The sequence below is a fragment of the Aquarana catesbeiana genome, linkage group LG01 (assembly GCF_042186555.1).
Source record: "Aquarana catesbeiana isolate 2022-GZ linkage group LG01, ASM4218655v1, whole genome shotgun sequence".
Lineage (NCBI taxonomy): Eukaryota > Metazoa > Chordata > Amphibia > Anura > Ranidae > Aquarana > Aquarana catesbeiana.
The window spans coordinates 285,175,281-285,199,881 of record NC_133324.1 but is presented as its reverse complement, the minus strand read 5'-3'; the positions used below and the strand labels follow the sequence as shown (position 1 = coordinate 285,199,881).

Below are 24,601 nucleotides of genomic sequence, written 5' to 3'. Positions count from 1 at the left end.
TACCTGCGTTCTTACTCCCAGATCCTGGACCCTGAGCTGCCGAGAAATACTGCGGGATCTCTGGTTGTAATTCACCAGCTTAAGCTGCCTTGTGGGAGGTCTTAGTCTCCAGCTGCCTTGCGGGAGGTCTTAGCCTCCCGCTGTCTGTCCGAGTACATGCTGCTGATGCTGAGCCTGACAGAACTAGTTAGCCTGAAGCTAGTGGAGAGCCGGGAGCTTGTGTATCATGCGTCCTCACCCAGCCATGCTCAGACCACGCCCCCCCTTATCACCCGTTTCTATTAATGTGTGGCACGGATTTTGGAAAGGAGTGATTACACGTTTTCATCACAGAAGAATCTGTATAATTATTTTGGATTGCATGTGGACTTGCATGTGGTTGCAATAATGTATATACACTATATGTGCTTGTGATTGTTGCACTGATTTAATTTGCACAGTGTATTATACACATTTATTATATAATTAGGTTTAGTGCACTATTATTCCTAATTTATTTCACAAATTATTTAGTGTCAGATCACCATTGAATAGTTGCAGCTGCTCCTATTTTCTTTTTTATAAACTTAATTTCATAGCAGTGCTTGGGTATTTTTATCTTATAATACAGATTGTCACCCAAGAACATGAAGAAAAAATTCTTATAGAATGTAAACTATAAACCAATAGTAACCCTCAGGCCGGGGCCAGAGACCAACACGAGAGGCCTGAGCCTTCAGACTCAGGGGCTGAGGTGGACAGGGGAGCGGACCTATCCATGAAAACGGAGTAAACAAAACCAAACTAAGAACAGGACAAAGAAATTAATAAGATAAACAGTAAAAATAAAAAAACAGGGGGGAGGGAGGGAGGGAGGAACAGAGTGATTGGCAAAAGGACCAGAAATAGAAGAAAGGTCTAGGAGGAGAACGAAGAAGGGGTAAAGGAAGTTCCCCCCAGGCTGGGGATGGGGTCAAGGTCATATTAGTTTGAGAGGCCTAGGCTGGTCAGGTATAGAACTGGAAACGCATAGGACCACCATGGGGCCCATACACTGAGAAACTTGGCATGGGAGTCGTGGAGGATAATGATAATTTTTTCGTGGATCATAAGAGTCGTCAAGGTGCTCTTCACCTCTAAAAATGATACAGCCAGCTTTTTCCAGGCCCTTGCTATTGGGCGCTTAGCTGCGATAAACAGATAGGTAGCTAGTTTCTGCTGGTAAGAGAAAAGGCCTGGAATTGGACAAGTTTGGGGTCCTTGTGGAAGGGTACGTGGAAGACAGTAGATGGGAGTCCAAAAACCCTTGACCAAAATCCCACGAGGCAGGGGCAGGACAACCAAATGTGCATTTCATCTCCTCACTGACCACACCCCGGGAAGCATCTATCAATATAGGATGGGTTTGACTTGGCAATGCAGGCTGGGACTCAGTACCAGCGAAGGGCGACCTTATAAGCAGCCTCCAACGTGGCTGTGTTAAAGGAGCATTGCGCTATGCTGGACCAGGCTATACTCCAGTCTGCGAGGTCAACGGGGGACAGGTCTCGTTCCTATTTGAGCACATAGGAGAGGGAGGTAGAGGTGCTGTTGGCATTGAGTGAAGAGTAAATCATAGAAATGGTGCCTAGGGCACCTAGACAGTGCAGAGAGGTGCGTTTAAAGGCAGTCTTTTGATACGGAAAGGTGTCGTGACACCAGAGGAAAGTTATACAGTGCCGCAGCTGAAGATAACGGAAGAGTTTGGCTGAAGAAGCTTTGTAGGTCTCTTGGAACGAGGACCATGTGGGAAAAGTGTGGGAACTAAGAAGATGATGAACCTGTGAGAAACCATGGGCGGGCCACCACGAAAATACATGTTGTTGTTCTAGAACGCGAAGCACCGCCCGCCTCACCCCGCTCCCGGAAGTGAAGACGCAGGTCAGCACGGCGCTCCATGGAGGATCCATGACCGATATCCTGGCCGCCCGGAGGCTCTGAGGACCCTCGGCACCACCGGAACAGCTACCAGGACCCAGGTCACAGGACTCACATCCCAGGAACCCCCCCACTGGCCCGTGACACCCACATCCCCCGAGAGCACGCGGATGAAACTACTTTACATGCTGGTTTTTAGCAACTCAAACGTGAGTGTTTTTATCTATTGTAATAAATATTTTTAACATACATGCTGCACTTAGAGGGCGCCGTCCTTCTTTCTTTTTTATTGTTCCAGAGCTTCTTCTAGCTTTTATAGACTGGCTGCCTTCCATTTATTCAGCATCATTTTATCCTTACATGGACTAATACCTGAACTTGTTGTGAAACATTAACTACCACCATCAAGTTCCCCCTCTCAGGAAAAAAAAAAATGTGCACCAGAGTCCAACAACAAACTTGGTGAAAATTCCTGTAAACGTGCTAAACCCTTTTACAGTGTGTATGTCATATGGGATGTGACTGTGCAAATCACCAAAACATTTAAAAAGTGAAAATAAACATAAAAAACATAAAAAACTGGTATGAGTGACACTAAAACATATCCACATTTAAAAATCCCACTGACGTGCCAAGTGACACCAAAAATTGGCAACTATAATTCCTCTGATGTTTACTGGAAAAATCACAACATATAAATACAAAATATATATATATATATATATATATATATATATATATATATATATATATATAGATGTGCAGCAATCAAAAAATTTATAAATTTGATAAATTAGTTCGTGATTGTGTGCAACCAAAAAACGGGTAATAATTTTATGTGCACCAATAAAAATTGTCCAATAAGTGTGAAAAAAAAGTCCCTGTGTACAGATGGTATGTGTATCCAAGTGATCCCCAGCAGGTTTTCAGTACTGATGTTATCCGTTTTTTGTTAGGCCCCCACTTGTGCCCTCACTCACCGAACGCCCAACCCCTGCAGGGGTAATGGGCATATGTGTGTAGATCCAGAAAGTGGAATCCTGAACAGCCGATATCCGTCTCTCAGGGTCCGTGATCTCCTTCCCACTTAATTCGCTATAATTTTTAGAAGCAGCAGCAGTTGAGCCAAGGCAGCCCTCCCAGAGGCAGACAGGAGAGACAGAATCAGTTTATTTGCAGTCTTCTTTCTCAGCTGTCAATCATAGGCTGGATCTCCCTCCCCATCACATTTTTAGCTCTAGAGGGATATGCTTTGTTCATATTTCTTGTTAGAGGTTTACAAACACTTTATATTTTCATGATTGTGTGCAGTTACTGTAATCGCCTCCTCAGGAGATTTACAGCCTATATGGGGGGTCTTCTGAATCGGGAGAGGCTGAACCCGACAGGATGGATGGATGGATGGAGAAGAGAAAAAAAATTAAATAAACATAAACTTTAACCACTTGAGCCCCGGACCATTATGCTGCCTAAGGACCAGAGGTCTTTTTCCAATTTGGCACTGCGTCGCTTTAACTGCTAATTGCGCGGTCATGCAATGCTGTACCCAAACGAAATTTGCGTCCTTTTCTTCCCACAAATAGAGCTTTCTTTTGATGGTATTTGATCACCTCTGCGGTTTTTATTTTTTGCGCTATAAACGGAAAAAGACCGAAAATTTTGAAAAAAAATTATATTTTCTACTTTTTGTTATAAAAAAAACCCAATAAACTCAATTTTAGTCATACATTTAGGCCAAAATGTATTCGGCCACAGGTCTTTGGTAAAAAAAATGTCAATAAGCGTATATTTATTGGTTTGCGCAAAAGTTATAGCGTCTACAAACTAGGGTACATTTTCTGTAATTTACACAGCTTTTAGTTTATGACTGCCCATGTCATTTCTTGAGGTGCTAAAATGGCAGGGCAGTACAAAATCCCCCCAAATGACCCCATTTTGGAAAGTAGACACCCCAAGGAAATTGCTGAGAGGCATGTTGAACCCATTGAATATTTATTTTTTTTGTCCCAAGTGATTGAATAATGACAAAAAAAAAAAAATATTTACAAAAAGTTGTCACTAAATGATATATTGCTCACACAGGCCATGGGCCTATGTGGAATTGCACCCCAAAATACATTCTGCTGCTTCTCCTGAGTATGGGGATACCACATGTGTGGGACTTTTTGGGAGCCTAGCCGCGTACGGGGCCCCGAAAACCAATCACCGCCTTCAGGATTTCTAAGGGTGTAAATTTATGATTTCACTCTTCACTGCCTATCACAGTTTCGGAGGCCATGGAATGCCCAGGTGGCACAAACCCCCCCCCCCAAATGTCCCCATTTTGGAAAGTAGACACCCCAAGCTATTTGCTGAGAGGCATGGTGAGTATTTTGCAGCTCTCATTTGTTTTTGAAAATGAAGAAAGACAAGAAAAAACGTTTTTTTTTTTCTTTTTTCAATTTTCAAAACTTTGTGACAAAAAGTGAGGTCTGCAAAATATTCACTATACCTCTCAGCAAATAGCTTTGGGTGTCTACTTTCCAAAATGGGGTCATTTGGGGGGGGTTTGTGCCACCTGGGCATTCCATGGCCTCCGAAACTGTGATAGGCAGTGAAGAGTGAAATCAAAAATTCACGCCCTTAGAAAGCCTGAAGGCGATGCTTGGTTTTCGGGGTCCCGTGCGTGGCTAGGCTCCCAAAAAGTCTCACACATGTGGTATCCCCGTACTCAGGAGAAGCAGCAGAATGTATTTTGGGGTGTAATTTCACATATTCCCATGGCATGTTTGAGCAATATATCATTTAGTGACAATTTTGTGCAAAAAAAAAAAAAAAAAAAATTTGTCTCTTTCCCGCAACTTGTGTCGCAATATAAAATATTCCATGGACTCGACATGCCTCTCAGCAAATAGCTTGGGGTGTCTACTTTCCAAAATGGGGTCATTTGGGGGGGGGGGTTTGAACTGTCCTGGCATTTTATGCACAACATTTAGAAGCTTATGTCACACATCACCCACTCTTCTAACCACTTGAAGACAAAGCTCTTTCTGACACTTATTGTTTACATTTTTACAAAGTTTTTTTTTTTTTGCAAGAAAATTACTTTGAACCCCCAAACATTATATATTTTTTTAAAGCAAAAGCCCTACAGATTAAAATGGTGGGTGTTTCATTTTTTTTTTTTCACACAGTATTTGCGCAGCGATTTTTCAAACGCATTTTTTGGGGAAAAAACACACTTTTTAAATTTTAATGCACTAAAACACACTATATTGCCCAAATGTTTGATGAAATAAAAAAGATGATCTTAGGCCGAGTACATGGATACCAAATATGACATGCTTTACAATTGCGCACAAACGTGCAGTGGCAACAAAATAAATACATTTTTAAAAGCCTTTACAGGTTACCACTTTAGATTTACAGAGGAGGTCTACTGCAAAAATTACTGCCCTCGATCTGACCTTCGTGGTGATACCTCACATGCATGGTGCAATTGCTGTTTACGTTTGACGACAGACCGCCGCTTGCGTTCGCCTTAGCGTTTTTATTGTTATCTCGGGGAATGTAAATATCCCCTATGATAGCAATAGGTAGTGACAGGTACTCTTTTTTGAAAAAACTGGGGTCTATTAGACCCTAGATCTCTCCTCTGCCCTCAAAGCATCTGACCACACCAAGATCGGTGTGATAAAATGCTTCCCCAATTTCCCAATGGCGCTATTTACACCTGGCGAAATCTAAGTCATAAAATGCTCGTAGCTTCCGGTTTCTTAGGCCATAGAGATGTTTGGAGCCACTCTGGTCTCTGATCAGCTCTATGGTCAGCTGGCTGAATCACCGGCTGCATTCTCAGGTTCCCTGTTGAGACAGGAGAGCCAGAGAAAAACACGGAAGACGGTGGGGGGGGGGGCATTCCCTCCCACGGCTTGTAAAAGCAGTCTAGAGGCTAATTACCCGCTAGGATTGCTTTTACATGAAAGCCGACCGCTGGCTGAAAAGAATGATACCAAGATGATACCTAAACCTGCAGGCATCATTCTGGTATAACCACTCAAAGTCGTGAATGGCGTACCTGAAGACAAAAAAATGGTTAACAATAAAGCACAGTAAACGGTAAAGTATAAAAAATTGCATACCTGAAAAGCAAACATGATAAAACATAATAACAATAAAACATTGCAGAATAGAATACAGTAAAAAAGAGAAGAACAATAGAGAGAGAGAATAGAGAGAGAGAGAACAATAAAACGACAACTATTTTTTTTTATTTTATATATATATATATATTTTTTTTTTTACACTTTTTTTGTAACTAACTTTTATAACTGCAACCGGTTCCAGGTTCGGGTCTCTAAAAATGCGATGGCATCTTGGGAGACCCTGTGAAAGTGTGCCTAGTCTGTGCAATGCTGTACCCTACACTAATACTCAACTAGTGCATGGTAGCGTTCAAAACATTCACCAATGCAAAAACCAGGATTGTCAGGACAGGAGGGACAATAATAGCGGGTGTCACGCCTATATCCGCGCTTGCTGCAGACACGACATCTTTTTTGGGGGGTTCGTTGGGTAGGGGTACTCGGGAGGACATAAAGAAAATGCCTCTCATGCAGCCGACTGCACTTGGTTGGGGATGTGAATGGGGGAAGTACGGGCGCTGCAGAAGTGGTGGGTTCCCAATTAGGATTGGCGAATGCAGCAGGAAGGGTATTATGGGCACGACGGGCCTGTGTTTGTCTTCTTGGTGGCAGTGGGACACTACTTGTGCTTGCCACCTCACCAGCTTGAACTGCACTTATGGGACTCGCCACGTCACCAAGTGTTACTGCAGTGCTGGTTTGACTACGACCGGGGTGTACTAGGCCACTGGTGCTTGCCAGTTCACCAAAACGCTACAAAAAAAACTGTTAGCGATCGCAGGGATCAGGCCTTACTCTGCGAACGCTGCAGTTATGCGTTTATTGTTTTGTAAGTGACCGTGATCGATCGATCGATACTGCACTTGGGTGGGCTGGGCTGGGCTGGGCCGGGCGGAGGGGCAAAACGCAGGTGCTAGCAGGTATCTGGGCTGATCCCACTAACACTGCGTTTTTGGGAACCCTAAAGTGCTGGGGACGCTAGTATAGATCTGATCGTATCAGATATTGATCCGTTCAGATACTATACCACTAAGGGAGGTGTACGCTGCGTGCGTGGGTGTTAGCGGTACTGGCGCTAACCTGACGCTGCTTGGGGCTGGTACTTGCCAGTTCACCAAAATGCTACCAAAAAAACTGTTAGCGATCGCAGGGATCAGGCCTGACTCTGCGAACGCTGCAGTTATGCATTTAGTGTTTTGTAAGTGTCAGTGATCGATCGATACTGCACTTGGGTGGGCTGGGCCGGGCGGAGGGGCAAAACGCAGGTGCTAGCAGGTATCTGGGCTGATCCCGCTAACACTGCGTTTTTGGGAACCCTAAACTGCTGGGGACGCTAGTATAGATCTGATCGGATCAGATATTGATCCGTTCAGATACTATACCACTAAGGGAGGTGTACGGTGCGTGCGTGGGTGTTAGCGGTACTGGCGCTAACCTGACGCTGCTTGGGGCTGGTGCTTGCTTGCCAGTTCACCAAAATGCTACCAAAAAAACTGTTAGCGATCGCAGGGATCAGGCCTGACTCTGCGAACGCTGCAGTTATGCGTTTAGTGTTTTGTAAGTGACAGTGATCGATCGATACTGCACTTGGGTGGGCTGGGCCAGGCGGAGGGGCAAAACGCAGGTGCTAGCAGGTATCTGGGCTGATCCCGCTAACACTGCGTTTTTGGGAACCCTAAACTGCTGGGGACGCCAGTATAGATCTGATCAGATATTGATCCGATCAGATACTATACCACTAAGGGAGGCGTATGCTGCGTACGTGGGTGTTAGCGGTACTGGCACTAATCTGACGCTGCCTGGGGCGACGCATATCACCGCCGGGCGATCAGGGGGCTAAACCTTTATTCGGTAATAAACAGCGGGTGCCCTGACACTATAAAAAATAAACGAACTAACCAGCGTCACCCGTAACGGTTATACGGTGATCAGTGGTGAAAGGGTTAACTAGGGGGCAATCAAGGGGTTAAAACATTTATTAGGTAGTATATGGGGGTCCCTGACGCTATAAAACACTGACGGCGAACCTAAATATTTACGTCCCTAACTAGCGTCACCAGTGACACTAATACAGCGATCAGAAAAATGATCGCTTAGTGACACTGGTGACGGGGGGTGATCAAGGGGTTAAAACTTTATTAGGGGGGGTTAGGGGGGTATCCTAGACCTACAGGGGGCTAACACTAACTGTCCCAACACTGTAACTGTCACAAACTGACACCAATGCAGTAATCAGAAAAAAAAAAACTGCTTGGTGTCAGTTTGTGACGGGGGGGGGGGGGGGGGGGTGATTGGGGGGGGATCGGGGGACGATCGGGGTGTTTTGTGTGCCTGGCATGTTCTACTGTGTGTGTTTGTGTTTTACACTCACATAGATGTCTTCTCTCCTCGGCGCCGGAACGGAAAATACCGAGCCGAGATGACATCACTTCCTTTGCTGCTGTTTAGCATACAGCAGCAAAGGAAGATTCTCATTGGCCGGCGGCGATCGCGAGGGGGGGGCCACGAACGGATGGCCTCCCCCTCACCTCCGATCGCCGGGGGACAAAACAGGAATGCCTGGGGCACCGGGGGGGGGGGGGTCCGACCCCCCACCCGCGGGAGGCAAATCACGTATATGTACGTAATTTTGCCTGCCCGTGCCGCCTTGCCGACGTACAACGGCGTGAGGCGGTCCTTAAGTGGTTAAAAGGCATCCGGAACGAGGACGAAAAAAGTTCTTTTTTCGTCCTCGCTCCGGATGCCTTTTAAAGTTTATGCTTATTTATTTAAATTTTTTTTTCTCTTCTCCATCCATCCATCCATCCTGTCGGGTTCAGCCTCTCCCGATTCAGAAGACCCCCCATATAGGCTGTAAATCTCCTGAGGAGGCGATTACAGTAACTGCACACAATCATGAAAATATAAAGTGTTTGTAAACCTCTAACAAGAAATATGAACAAAGCATATCCCTCTAGAGCTAAAAAGGTGATGGGGAGGGAGATCCAGCCTATGACTGACAGCTGAGAAAGAAGACTGCAAATAAACAGATTCTGTCTCTCCTGTCTGCCTCTGGGAGGGCTGCCTTGGCTCAACTGCTGCTGCTCCTGAAGATTATAGCGAATTAAGTGGGAAGGAGATCACGGACCCTGAGAGAGGGATATCGGCTGTTCAGGATTCCACTTTCTGGATCTACACACATATGCCCATTACCCCTGCAGGGGTTGGGCGTTCGGTGAGTGAGGGCACAAGTGGGGGCCTAACAAAAAACGGATAACATCAGTACTGAAAACCTGCTGGGGATCACTTGGATACACATACCATCTGTACACAGGGACTTTTTTTCACACTTATTGGACAATTTTTATTGGTGCACATAAAATTATTACACGTTTTTTGGTTGCACATAATCACAAACTAATTTATCAAATTTATACATTTTTTGATTGCTGCACATCTATATATATATATATATATATATATATATATATATATATATATATATATATATATATATATATATATTTATTGTATTTATATGTTCTGATTTTTCCAGTCAACATCAGAGGAATTATAGTTGCCAATTTTTGGTGTCACTTGGCACGTCAGTGGGATTTTTAAATGTGGATATGTTTTAGTGTCACTCATACCAGTTTTTTATGTTTTTTATGTTTATTTTCACTTTTTAAATGTTTTGGTGATTTGCACACTCACATCCCATATGACATATACACTGTAAAAGGGTTTAGCACGTTTACAGGAATTTTCACCAAGTTTGTTGTTGGACTCTGGTACACACTTTTTTATTTTTAGAATTCACCTCTTCATATATATTGTCTTTGAACAGCGCCATTTCCCTATTAGAACACTACATCCACAGGCCTTCCTCTATATTACAGCTCATTTCCCCATAGAAAAATAAGTTAATAGTTTGGTCTGGCAAGAATAATCTTTTATAAATTCATGCTGGTTAATACTAATAACTAACTAATACTATTTTCATCAGCAAATTCTTGTATATAGTCCTTTATGATCCCCTCCAATAGTTTACAAACTATTGATGTTAGACTGACTGACCTGTAGTTACCAGGTATGTATCTCGGCCCTTTTTTGAATATTGGTACCACGTTAGCTTTCCACCAGTCTACTTGTACCATGCCGATCAGTAAGCTGTCCTTAAAGGAGAAGTATAACCAAAGTTATTTTGTCTGTTTCACCTAAGGGTCACAGAAGTGCAGTCCGTTCTGCACTCCTGTGACCCGTTTGCAGCCAACTCTGATATTACAGAGCTGGTCCAGACTCTGAAAAGATCCCGACCATATGCTTGATATCCGCCCAGAAGCCTGGACCGACACCTGGCTCAGCCTTTCAGTGATGCGTTGAGAGCCTCCCACCCCGCCCCCTCCACAGCCCAGAACTCCAGTGCTGGAAGGGCAAAGCAGAGAGCTACTGACTGATAGTCACAGCTCTCTACTCAGAGTGGAGGGGGAGAACTGAGCGACCGGGATGTTTGATGGCTCAGTTCTTTGAGCAGAGTCAGTGGGGGACAGATGTAGCATCGGATCAATTTTGCATCCACGTAGGGGAATATAAGTTTTTTGTTTTTTTTTATCATAGCCCATACTTCTCTTTAAAAGACTAGGAATATAGGTCTAGCAATGACCTGGCTAAGTTCTTTGAGGACTCTCAGGTGTAAGCCAACTAGTCCTGGTAATTTGTTCACAGTACGTTTTTTAAGTCTTTTAAGAGCACTAGCTTCTGTTAGCTTCAAGGTACCCTCCTTGCTGTGTTGCTAACTTTACCATCTTGTCTATTATACTCCACCTTTTTTATGGTAAAGACCGAAGTTACACAAGTAAACAGTTTTGTTTTTTAGAGATAGCTTGCCTCTTTCATCTGTATGTGTCTGGACATCTTTATAATGTATTGTAGAATGAGAGTAGTTGGATCTTTTTTCCAGGAACAATCTCTTGGTGCTGTCCTGAGAGCTTGCTGGTTCTGTGAATGTGTCTTGTGTCGAGCTAGAGTCCGACAGCACAACTGCAATGCTGTCCTGGCTGCGATCTAAAAAGTGAGAAAGAAGTGATGAGTAAAAATCTCCAGCTACCAAATACCCTCCACCAGTAAGAAGTTTTAACACAGAACTGCATGAGCAAAGGACAGGAAGAACAACGAAACAGCCTTTACCATCACCTGCCACCCTCCAGCAGCACAAAAATGAATCACTTTGACTTACAGTAGAACAGAGAATTATTAGATCCAGAAAAAAAACAGTAGACCTGAATAGACACGGGATACAAATTGATAGATTAATAGAGTGATAGTTACGTAGCACTCTACTCCCATTACAACACACAAAACATCTCTATGTCTCTACTTGTTTTACCTAATGTCAATCGCATTCTATAAAACACCACATAAAAACAGGGAAACATCATGCACAGAAACCTAATAAACACTTCTAATAATGCTACATTACTATGTAATTGCTCCTTACAACTTTGGGCCACACACTGGGTAATAAAAGTCTAGAACAGAACAAGAACCCCTGCCTGTTGCAGATCCTCTTATACGGCATAGAAACAGCAGTTTGTTATAGAGGTGCACCATTGATACTACCTTCTAAGCATGCACATGATGAAACAGTGGTTATTAAAGTGTATCTAAACCCATAAAAAATATAGTACATTGCAGCTGTAGTATTTAGGGGTGGTTGCTGCATTTGTTTCTTTTAATTTTACGTTTTTCCCCTTTATTTTCACCTGGTGATCCTGTACCACACTTGCTGTCCTAGGGTGACAACACTTACTCACTGTATCTTTGGAGGAGCAGCGTGCCATTTTAAGACAGGATGTGTGTTAAGACTACAGAGCACCTATCCCTCCACTCATCTCCACAGAGGGTAGGTGTTCTGTAGTTCACAGAAGCGAGCTGAGCAGAGCTGATAACACGGTTTCAAAGAACATCGATCAGCATAGGAACTAATTTATTAGCTCATTGATTTTCTGGCAGGATAAACAAGTATGTTTAGCACTTACTGAACAGATAAAATAAAACACTTTCAATTACATATTTAACCTAATAAAAGATAGCAAATAAGTTCAATGCTAGGATGTACATACACTTTCAGGTCCATTTTAAAGAAGCATTGGTCTAGTAAATAATGCAGCAGACCTGTATCAAAATAAATGTTTTCTTTTTTTTTCTGTAATTATTTGTCTAATGAAAGGCTTATTAAAATGTTAACTGATATAAAACAAATCAATCTACTCATGGTGAAATGCAAGAATATTGGTACTGTTTAACTGACTTATGTAAAAGGTATAATCTGAAGTTAAACAAACATACATATTGTTTAGCATCCATGTTAATGGATTGCTAATATGCATGTGTTATAATGGTCTATCAAATGCTGCAATTAAAAAAAAAAAACCAAATGCTAAAATTTGACAGTGTTAGCACTTTTGCTAGAAGTACATATAATAATTACCACCTTACGTACTTCTGAGTAACACTGTTCCTTAGAAAGAGAAAATGGTTGAAAACACCTATCTGCATGTACTAAAATGCAGCAAAAAAATTCAGAAAAGCTCAGTATGAAGAGGCTCTTAATGTATAATTGTCTGTGGACCAGTAGGCATTAATCTACTGGGCTAGTTCTTACAAAAACGGTATAAAACAAAAAATGTAATATTGCAGCTTACCAGTCATTAGATGTGGTGGCTGCATTTGTTTTCTTTTTTTAGGCTTTTCCCCCTCTGTATTCACCTGGGGATCTGGCCAGTAACACACCTCCTGTATTAGAGTGTCCCCACCCTGGATGAATGAGCACAGCAGCATTGTCAGTCTGAGGGAGGTGGTGTGTTAGATAAACTAGAAGATTTAAATACACTAACAAATTAAAACCAAACTCCAGCTAATATTTTGTGAGCAGTTACAGCAACTTTTTTTTTTTTTTACTTTTGGGTTAAAGGTTTTACATAAAAAAATAAAAGCTAATCTTTGTAAGCACCTCTGTCAGTGGTAAATGGTTTGTCTCAACCCTCTAACTGCAAGAGAGCTTGTTCTTTTTGTAAAACAACAGACTTACTGGCCAGATCACCAGATAAAAATAGAAGGAAAACCTAAAAAAAGAAAACTAATGCCACCACATTGGAGAATTGGTTAGCTGCAATACAATACATGTTTGCTTTTGGGTTTATTACTATTTTAACAAACAAGAATAGCATATATATAACCAAAGAAAGAATAGATAGCAGCCCATAACAGTGCACTGTATTCAGGTTCTCAATAAGTTTCCATTTAATATTACAACTGATACTGTAGTATACAATGAATGCAATCTAGCAAACTAGGAAGTATCTTTCAAGAGTGTATGTAATTCACATTTAGAAGACAATTAATATTCATTTAAAAATGGAAATACAATAAATGTACAGTGAAAAAAAGCACACAGCTGTACCACTGCAGAGCTTTAATTAAGTCTAGTACAGGGGTTTCTTATTTTACACTTTATTATGGTAATTTATACCAATCTACAATCTAAACACTGTATGCCAGATTAGCCATCTTGAATAAATTACACAGTGCGTTGTAACAACGCACACAGGTGCATACAGGATGCTGAAATGATGAGAGAAATGGGGAGGACCGTATTTTTTTTTGCACAGGTTCACTCAGTTATGATACGCTATTAAGATTTATTGAAATTTGATACTGCAAAAAAATTCATAAGGTGACAGATTCTCTTGAAAGCTCAACTGCCACCCACTTATAATTTCACCTTCGTGCTCTCCATCTGTTGGAGCCATGGGACTAGAAAACCTTGAACTTTGAACTTGAAAGCTCTCTGTCGGCCAATGTCAGAGCTAACGGAGGGTTAATGGCCTGCACCCCTCACCTATGTGACAGGGAGTGGGCCTTGTGACTGGCTGCTCAGACCCAAGGACTTCATCCTAGAAAGGGGAAAAGATCACATGCACCCTCATACCCAACACAGTGTGTTTCCAAAGTCTGCAACGCATGAACAGAATGGCAGGTGAGCAAGGGAAAGGTAGTGTTGGTTTTAAGAACCTGTCATTTTGGTATTGATGGACAAAGTGACAGATTCTCTCTAAGTGTACTTTCACACTGGGGCGGTGGTCAGTTTGCGGTAAAGCGCTGCTACGTTTAGCGGCGCTTTACCGTTGTCTTAGCGCCGCTTTTCGGCCACTAGCAGGGCGCTTTTAACCCCCGCTAGTGGCTGAACAAAGGGTTAGAAGCGCCTGTGTTGCGGCACTTCCGAATCGCTTTTCAGGCACTTCAGAAGCAATGCCCATTCATTTCAATGGGCAGGGGCGGTGTAGGAGCGCTGTATACAGCGCTCTTACACCGCCTGAAAGATGCTGCTTGCAGGACTTTTTTCCTGTCCCACAAGCGCATCGCCCCAGTGTGAAAGCACTCTGCTTTCACACTGGGGAGGCATGAGAGGCGCTTTTCAGGCACTATTTTTAGCGCTAAAATGCCTGAAAAGCGCCTCAGTGTAAAAGGGTCTAAGATTCCCTACGAGGTATGCTGACAGGCAAACTAGGGTTTTCACTGCATTTTCACCTCCATTGACACACACAAAGATTTGTCAGTGTATGGAAGATTCGATCATTAATTTCTACAGAGTGTAAACAGGATCACAATTGTACACATGCAAAACCCAATTTTAGCCATTTCTATTACTTTGAATGTTAAAAATTATTTTATATATGTTAAATTTGAAATATCCTTTCATTGGCAGAATGCAGTCCTGATAAAATTTTGCTTAACATGCAACTTTACGGTAAACCCACCAATCAACTAACCTAGTTGGCCTTTTGATCAACAATGAAAAAATGGCTATGTACACTTATAAACATTGAGGTTGATTTACTAAAACCGGAGCGTGCAAAATCTGTTGCAGCTCTACACAGAAACCAATCAGCTTCCAGTTTTTTTTTTTGGAAACGCTTAACTGAACAAGCTGATGTTTGAAGCTGATTGGTTACCAAGCACAGCTGCACCAAATTTTGCACTCTGCAGTTTTAGGCTGGGTTCACACTGGTACGACACGACAGTCGTAGCACTATGGATTCAACTTTGCCCTGCAACTTGAAGTCCGACATTCGTCCGACTTCAATGAACAGGGATCCGACTTTGATCCCCGACAATACCAGGCACTGTGTCTGGTATGAATCTTTAGGGGGAACTCCACGCCAAATTAAAAGAAAAAAAACGGCATGGGTTCCCGCTCTAAGAGTGTACCAGACCCTTCGGTCTGGTGTGGATTTTAAGGGTTCCCCCAAAATCCATACCAGACCCTTATCCGAGCACACAGTCCGGCAGGTAAGGAAAGGGATGGGGACGAGCGAGTGCCCCCCCCTCCCAAACCATACCAGGCCGCATGCCCTCAACATGGGGGGGTGGGTGCTTTGGGGCAGGGGCCCACCCCAAAGCACCTTGTCCCCATGTTGATGAGGACAAGGGCCTCTTTCCGACAACCCTAGCCGTTGGTTATGGGGGTCTGTGGGCGGGGAACTTATCGAAATCTGGAAGCCCCATTTAACAAGGGGGCCCCTAGATCCTGGCCCCCACCCTATGTGAATGAGTATGGGGTTGTTGTCACCCTAGGACAGCATAATTTATTAAGGCAGCTCCGTTATATCTCTTCCGATCTGTTCTCCCCTCTCTGGCTCTTCTGTGTCCTCCGCTGACGTCTTCTGCCTCTGTCGATTCTTCTTCTCTCTCGGGTTCTTCTCCGCTCTCTCTCCGGTTCTTCTCCCTCTGTCCGCTGTCGTCTCGCTCTTTTGCCCGATCTTCACCGCTGTCTTCTCCCTCTGTTCTTCTTCCGATGTTGACACAACGCTCTCTCCCGCTCTAATGCCATGTTCGCGGTGTGCCACTACTTATATTGGTATGGGGCGGGGGTCACTGTGTGACGTCATCTGGAGGCCCCACCCCTTATGACGTTACCGCCCAGGGCATGATGGGCGGTGACTTCATAAGAGGTGTGCCTTCGTTGACCCCGCCCCATGCCAATATAAGTAGTGGCACACTGCGCACCCGGCATTAGAGCGGGAGAGAGTGTCAAGTCAACATCGGAAGAAGAACAGAGGGAGAAGACAGCGGAGGAGACCGAGCAAAAGAGCAGGAAGACAGCGGAGGAGACTTGGCAGAAGACAGCGGACTGAGGGAGAAGAACCAAAGAGAGTACGGAGAAGAACCGGAGAGGGGAGAACAACCGACAGAGGCAGAAGACATCAGCGGAGGACACAGAAAAACCGAAGAGGAGAGAACAGATGGTAAGAGACGATGGAGCTGCCTTAATAAATTACTTTGAAAACCTGCCCCAAAGCACCGCCCCCCCCCCCCCCCCCCATGTTGAGAGCCATGTTGAGGGCATGTGGCCTGGTACAGTTCAGGAGGGGGAGGGGGTGCTCACTTGACCTCACCCCCTTTCCTGACCTGCCGGGCTGTGTGCTCGGATAAGGTATGAATTTTGGGGGGGACCCCCATGCCGTTTTTTCAGCATGGGGGTTCCACTTAAAATCCATACCAGACCGAAGGGCCTGGTATGCTCTTGGAGGGGGAACTCATGCCGTTTTTAGAAAAAAAATTGTCGTAGAGTTACCCTTCAAGATCATCAGAGCACAAGTCGCATGCCAAAGTTGGATCAGTCAAGACAGCGATCCGACTTTAGTGATATTCAATGGGCTGAAGTAGGATCAAATCAAACCAAAGTAGGGCAGGGAGCATTTTCAAAGTCCGACCAGTTAAGATGGCTCCCATAGGGAAACATTGATTTTTACACGTCATGTGACATGAGCTCCCAATGTCGGAGCATTTGTCGTACCAGTGTGAACCCGGCCTTAGTAAATCAACGCCATTATAATAAATCACGTTAATCTGCTTATGTGAACAAGATGAGAAAAGTATAAGAATGATCTGCAACCAACAGAGAAGGCAATCCACCATGTAAACAGTTTGCAAAATAAGTTCCCTATAATAATAGTTCTATGTATTCAGACAGAAAAACAAATACTTGTACATAATTTGACAAGCAAACATGCCAAAGGCTACCAGTATACATAGAAAATTCATTCAGAACCTCAAAGAATTACTGTTAACTGTGTTTTTTAGTCACACTAAAAAGCAAGACAAAGCTTAGCCGTAGGTGAAGCAGGGAGGCAAGGAACAACAGGTGAGAAGCAACAGTGGATCCCTGAGTAACAGACACATTGCAATACACTCAGGCAGCGTCAAATAACAGGAAACACGTCTGCAGGTGCATGGAATCCACAAATACAGAATTGTATTGCCCAGCTCAGTGACATTTCAAATTGTGCTTTCCAGCACTTCAGCAACATCATTTGGGTGTCCAGTGGACAGGAAAAAAATAAAACTCGAATCCATTATATAGATTTTGTTAAAAAAAAAAAAAAATCACTAGAAGTTTTGGGTATTTGGAATGTGTATCACTTTATATTATAGTCATATAAATGAATGAATGGATGAATGAATGGAATGCATTTGAGTGAAATTTCACAGACAGGGGTATGACAAAGGTAATGTTAATATAGTTCAGTTGAAGAGCACTGAATGTACTGGGCCAAGCAAGAGGACAATCCAATCCATCAGCATGCATCTCCCCCCACCAGCGAGAAAGAAAAAGGGGAATTCAGGAATGTAGGTGCCTCCTCCAAACGGGACAGAGTCGACCTTAGAAGACACAGAATATAAAATGTATGAAACTATTGGATACAGCTCTATGTATATGGCTAAACTAATAATAAACAACCTTTCAATATGCTTTTGAAATATCCCTGATGGAACAGACATTCTTCCTTATGGTCTATCTGCCATATAATTTACCCCACCTACCTTACTCTAATCTAGCCTTATGAGTGTCATAGTAAATAATATATGTGATCTTTCTAGTTAATCAATCACAAATGCAATTTTAGATGTAGATTTTTTTAGCATTTGTGTCAGCCAGGTAAAATTCTATTAATCCCGTTTGAGTTTGGCATTTGCGACAGCAGAAGCCTTTACGACAGACTATGAGCATGGCATAAGCAATGCTTTCAGCAGAGGGGAATGAGAAGCAGGTTATTTAACAGCAAGAAATCCCTGTCACCCAGTATGCCAGCCAGAGCTGTGGGTGATGGCCAGAAGATGTTCCCCTGAGCACACCTCCCCAGCATTCAGAGCTTTGCCTGGCGCTGGTGGTATTGAGAAGGGGGACTGTACCGTCCGGCGTGGCCTGATGACGGTGGGGTTTACATTTGATGTAATCGTGGTCAGTCGGAGTGGCTGTGTAAGGTGGAGATGTCAGACCTGGACCAGAGGAGGAGGGCATGGAATTTCCAGGACCCGGCATCGTCCCAGCCGAAGAGTGGGAGTCCTCATCCAACGTACTATGCTTCTCCCTGTTTTACAGGAATAAATTAAAATACGTAAACACCACTTGATGTACAGTACACGAGAAATGATAACAATAACCCTAATCAAAATAAAATCATAACCACACAGACAATAGCATACTCATACATAGACCACACCTTTACACAGTATCTGCAAATATGTAATGTAAAAAGCTGTTACATGCATACTTATCTAGATAACTACATACTTCTCATTGGATTTAGGTGCATTTTTCTCCTCTCCTTTGGCGAATGGCCCCTCTGAAGCTTCTTTCATGACAGCGAATAACATTTTATGATCCAGCTCATGGACAGGTTTCTCCAGCAGTTTCAAGACGGAGGCATGAAGACGGAAGTACACCTATTAAAAATAGTATAAATCTGTACAGGTATGTATTTTCTGTGCACCTACAGCTATATCAGGGGATATCTGGCACTAAAATGAAAATAGCTCACTATACCTTCCTTTATACATAAACTAAGGCCTGATTTTAAAGGGGCCCACCCTGTTGCTATCCTAAAGAAACTCAACGAGTGTCACTGTATAAAAAAACAGGCGGTTTGGCGGACAGCAATGGAAATCTTTGGTTTCTTCAAGAGCTACAGGCAGCGACGATATCTGATATTTCCGAATGTGTTATATAGCATGTCTCCTGCTGAATGAGGTGGCTCCTATTGATTACTGTCCTGCAGCGAAGTGTGCTTTTGGAGGGAGAAAAGCCGCACCTTGTAGCACTTGAAGCAACCAAAGATTTTCTTCATTCATGCCAAACAGGTAGGCGTTCAGCTTTTAACCTAGGTTCACATATCCGAGATTTGTGCGTGCCGTGTTTGGGCTGGCATGGCAGCCCATTCAAACAAATGGGCTGCCGTGCCTGCATTTCTGCAAAAAAAAGGTGCATGAAAATTTTCAAGAAAAAGCAGGGCGCAGGGAAATCGCATGGTCTTTTTGACCATGCGATTACCCTGCAGTTCCCGCACGAGATTTTACATGCATGGGGGTGCCATTCAGAATGTGTTTCGGTAAAGCAGTGCGTTTTCACTGTGGGTGTGGGAATCACTGCGCTCCTGCACCCGCAGAGATGTGAACGTAGGATTAGAAAGCGCCACTTATTACGTTTCCTTTACGATAGCAACAGGTTTTCTAAACCATCTCTGTAAACTGTATTATTATCTTATATCTTGTATTGCCCCATAATCATGTTCAACAACCTCTTTTTGGCAGGTGGTGCTTCTGTTGTAAAACCTAAAATGCAGACAGTTCCCAGATCAGAGTATCTGAGTTACCAGATGATCCCACCCAGGGTCGTCGATAGGGGGGTACCATAAGTCCTCCTGTAGGGGGCCTGGGCACACAGGAGGGCCCATACAGGGAGGGGTACCAGTGTGGTGTGGCGGGGGTTTTAGTTACCGGAAGGATGCCTTGTGCAGCTCTCTACAGCAGCTGAAAGACGGTTTCTTCCCATCTTCCACTAGCTTTCAGCTGCTAAAGGAAGAGACACACAGGGCATTGTTCTGTAATTGCCAAATAAATAGGAACGGCATTCATACGTAAATCAGCCACTATTTACATGATAATTGCACAGGCATTAATATGTAAATTGGGGTGGTATTTGAAAACCTGCCTGGATTCATATGTAAATCACATCACAACACTGCCCACCTTCTGGCTCCGGCGGGTGTACAGGGGTGTGGAGAGTAGGGGAAGGGTCGGTAAATATCTCTTTTCTGAATGGACACCAGGGTGGATAAAAATCAATGATTTTTTTAGAAAATCTAAAAAAATTATATTTTTTTTTTTTTTTTTTTATTTAAATCGGATTTTTTTTGATTTTTATCAGATTTATTTTAATAAGATGCTTTTGGAGTAAAAATCTATATAAAGATAGTTTTCTATTTAAGATACATTAATAATTTAGTTTATTCAGCATGAAATTGAGCTTGGTTATGTAGCATGAGGCTGTATATTCTGCAATATTTACATTTTTGGTAAACTGCAGTGCAGTTGCAGCACCCCCTCATCTCCGCCTCCCCTGGTGTCAGGATTCAGCAGATTCCGGCAGCTGACTCCAGCCCTCCTCTGGTTCTCCTCCAGACTCTGCACTTTCTGCTTCCCAGCTCCACCCCAGCTTCTTCTTAGCAGCAGCACAAGGTAAGGGGGGGGGGGGGGGGGGGGGGGGGGGGGGGGTGAGGAACTCTGGATATCTAGTCTTACAGATACAACTGGCCCTTTGCGGGCAACCATATTGCTGATGCGGCCCACCATGAAATTGAGTTTGACAACCCTGGACATGTACTTTTGTAAAGGTAACAAGTTTTATAATGCTAGACTAAAAGCATGATATTTTATGGAATCTCCTGCCATCCAGTGAGAAACACTATTCTCCACACGTATGAAAAAAATACACTCCTAATACAGGTGATTACTGGGTTTTGTGCCACGTCTTAAGTCGGCCACAGACAGATTAAAATTCGTCCGCTTCAGCACGAACTGGCCAAATTTCGATCTGTAAGTGGGTAGATTGCACCGAAGTCGATCTATGGATTGACATCAATATAACCAGCCTGTTGTTTTTTTTTTTAAACTGATCACTGCCAGCTATAGCCATTAGCAGTGATCATTGTATTCTGCGCTCCCCTCCAGCAGAACAGAATAGCGCTGCGGGAGGGATTACCTCATCAACATTGACTGTGTTGATGGGGAAATCAAGCAATTTTCTTTCCTTCAACCCGTGGTTGAAGGAAAGAAAATTGCATAGTGTATGGCCTGCCTTATAAATGCTATGTGTAGATCCACTGAATATCCAGATCCAGGGCTTTCATAGTTTAGCTCACCAGAGGAACTGACTTGAACAGCATGCAACAACCATGTGCACTAAGAGTCAAGGTGACAAGACTGACACTTTCATAGAACAGGGCCTTGTGCTTCATCCTGGATCACCTGTAAGTCCTGTATATCTGACTGTTCTGCACAAACCAGAAATTACCTGGGTTACAGTTTCAGTCTGAATGGATCTGCAGCTAGATCTTGTAAAGGTGGTCTTAAGGAATAGCCCTGTGGTCTGCAGTAAGACCAATATTTTGGAAACATATAAAAGATGAACATGTTACCTCTAAAGCCTCCATGGCCAGCTCTGGAGGATTGTGATAGTGAATCTTCTTCGGATAACGAGCTGCTTCCTCATGCAGGTAATGAGCTGCCTGTTTGTAGTGTTGCAGATACAGCTCTGGAGCGGATTTCTGTTTCTCACAAATTTTGCCCAACATATAATGAATTAACCACTCTTCCTCATCTCCATCTCCTTCACAACGAGAAGCAGACATAAAACATTGCTTGGCTGTCTCAAGCATGCTGTCTCGACGTTCCTTTAACTACAAATGAATATAGAATTATTAATTAATTAAGCCATCATTCTATTGGCAACCAGAAGCAGCACAACTTATTGCATGTAATTACAGAAAGACTATTTCTGTGAACTGTCTTTACTGCAAAGCACAGGTAATGTTTTTTTTTTTTTAAAGTAAATTATTATTTATTTTCCATAGAAAACAAAGTAAAGTAAACAAAACTGTACATGGAGCGAACATCGCTCAAACCATTACAAAATCTGGTAAACTGGTATACATTTAGTCAATACGTAACAACCTAAAGGTCAAATGTCTATTTTGCTTAATTGGAACCAATCAATGATCAGGGGCTTCATTTAGTCTTTCAAGGAGCAGGTGGTATGGTACTTTCGGAGCTGACCCAAGAACCCCAAATCTTTAGGAATTCTTTTTGGGCATCCTCTGGCTTCATACGTCAACTTATATAACAGTATAGCATGATTAATGGTAGTGAGCCAAAAGGCTATAGTGGGCGAGGATTGGGACTTCCAATGGATGGACATCAATTTCTTAGCATAGAACAATACTATGCGCAGAAAGGTTTGTACATTTTTAGATATACCTTCATCATCAATATAACCCAGTAAACACGGTATAGGATTACAGATATTGGGTATCTGAATTAAGTAGCTGATGAAGGTCGTGACCTCCGACCAGAACTTCCTAATTGGAGTGCACTCCTACATCAGATGAAAGAATGTGCAATCAGCCGTGCCGCATCAAGAGCATAATGCAGAGGGTAATCTAATTAATTAATACAGTAAACATGGTGTAAAGTAGGATCTGTATAGTAATTTTGTCTGTATCACCTTGTCCCGGGAAGAAATGACAGAGGGAACCTGGAGGGGAAGAACTTCCTGCCAGATGTCCTCCGTCAATTCAGGGATGTCAGCACTCCACTCATTGGCCGTACTGCTGAGCCTATGAGTTGTAGAATGCAAGAGGGATCTATAATATGATGAAACTAGTTTGGTGTGAGAAGAGCCAGTCAGTAATCGTTCTAGCGGTGAGAGTTGAACAACTATGTTACGAAGGTCAAACTGCGTTGCTGCAGTGTGACGTATCTGCAAATATAGGAAGTAGGCCGTACGGGGTAGATTATATTCCCGACGAAATTCCTCAAAAGAACAGAACATATTATCCGAGAATAGATGCATGATTGTTTTCACCCCCCGTTTACACCAGAATCCTCAATCAGTTCTGCGGGAGAATTCCTGTAAATTTGGATTCCCCCATAGTGAGGTATTTGGTGAGTATATGTTGCATTCATTGGATGACAGCATTTTAGTGAGCCTAAAAATCCGTAAGGTCATTGCTAGTATAGTTATACCCTCTCTCCCTCTAAAGAACATACAATGAATCAGGTTTTGAAGGGACTGATAGGAGGTAAGTATAGCTGCCTCCAGGGCAGTGGCCGCATTGTTGGCTTCAGGATAAAACCACCAGTGCGCATGGGCCAACTGCGAGGCGATATAATAGGTTTGAAGGCAGGGTAAAGCCAGTCCGCCCTCCATTACTGGCAACTGTAGGGTGTTTTTAGCAATCCTAACTGCTCCCCCCTTCCAAATGAAAGTGGTAAGGATTGAATCTATTTCCTTAAATTTGACCTTAGTGACATACCGGTGAATTACTCAGGATATACAAAAATCGTGGTAAAAAGATAATTTTAAAAATGTTTATCCTACCTAGTAATGTTAGAGGGAGATTGGTCCACCTCTTTAATGTGGATCTCAGTCTTCTGATAAGAGGATCTAGGTTAAATTTTATATAGGAGGAGATATGTTGTTGTATCATAACCCCAAATATCGGAACAAGCTGACTATTTGTAGGGGACAAGAGGGAGGTAGCACTATCGATGTTGCTTGGTCTATCATAAATAGAAGGGATTTGTCCCAGTTGACCTGGAACCCAGAGAAGTGACCAAACCTCGGAAACATTTCCAGCAGGGCTGGGAGAGATGACTGAGGATCCGACAAGTAAATCAACATGTCATCAGTGTACAGAGATACCTTTACCTCCAGACCCCCAAACGTCAGTCCCATAACCTCCCTACTGAATCTTATCAGCGCCACCAGAGGTTCTATCGCCAGTGCAAACAGCAGCGGCGATAGGGGACAAGCACAGGTAATGTTAACCAGTTAGCGACTGCCCCCATATACCACTTTCAGACCAGAGAAAATTCTTTTTCCTTTCTCATCCATTGAGGATATCAACAGTCACAGTCTTGAACCTACAGAATATCCAAAAGCATACAAACAAGATTGGGTAGCCGTGGATTTTTTATGTAGATATATAGAAAAATCACAAACACTAGCACAAAATCAAGAAATTTATTTCAACAACGTCAATCTTTGGTTCACATTAGATGAGAAGATTTTACAAGAGACTCCACATGCCAACTCGACGCATTTCAAATACTTTTCTTCAGGAGTACATGTGAATAAGATCAGATTAGTGAAATCCTCAGCACTTGTTCTTGAAAATACACCAACTGCTAATACGCTGAAACCAGCCAATGGAACTCCTTTATCTCATACAGGGAAATTCAGGGAGGAAAGGGTAGAATATTTAATCAATTATATGGTCTAACAGAGTGATAACACATCATAAATCACTTAGTAGGGTGCGCCAGATCCTAATGTACAGGAGATCAGTAATCCAGAACAAATCTTCAAACAGCAACTATCAATATCAAATGGTGCATCCCCAGGGGTCCCTCCAGACATGAAAGGCAGAAGTGGTCTCCCGTTTATTACAGCATTTTTAGTAAGATTAGTAACAAAATCA

At 43.0% G+C, this 24,601-nt stretch overlaps 1 protein-coding gene across 4 annotated transcripts in view; it reads right to left on the bottom strand.

Annotated features, from left to right (window-relative positions):
• The window catches only part of CABIN1 (calcineurin binding protein 1), a 372,633-nt gene that overhangs the window by 238,734 nt on the left and 109,298 nt on the right, over positions 1–24,601 (bottom strand). For 2 of the 4 annotated variants that reach the window (XM_073629206.1, XM_073629207.1), the window contains exons 24-27: positions 21,539–21,799; positions 18,637–18,788; positions 18,255–18,433; positions 10,887–11,063 (exon numbers count right to left, since the gene is read on the bottom strand). In XM_073629206.1, coding sequence (XP_073485307.1) covers positions 10,887–11,063; positions 18,255–18,433; positions 18,637–18,788; positions 21,539–21,799 — 769 coding nt within the window. The remainder of the gene's footprint in view (positions 1–10,886; positions 11,064–18,254; positions 18,434–18,636; positions 18,789–21,538; positions 21,800–24,601) is intronic. The other 2 variants (XM_073629208.1, XM_073629209.1) reach the window with 1 other exon arrangement.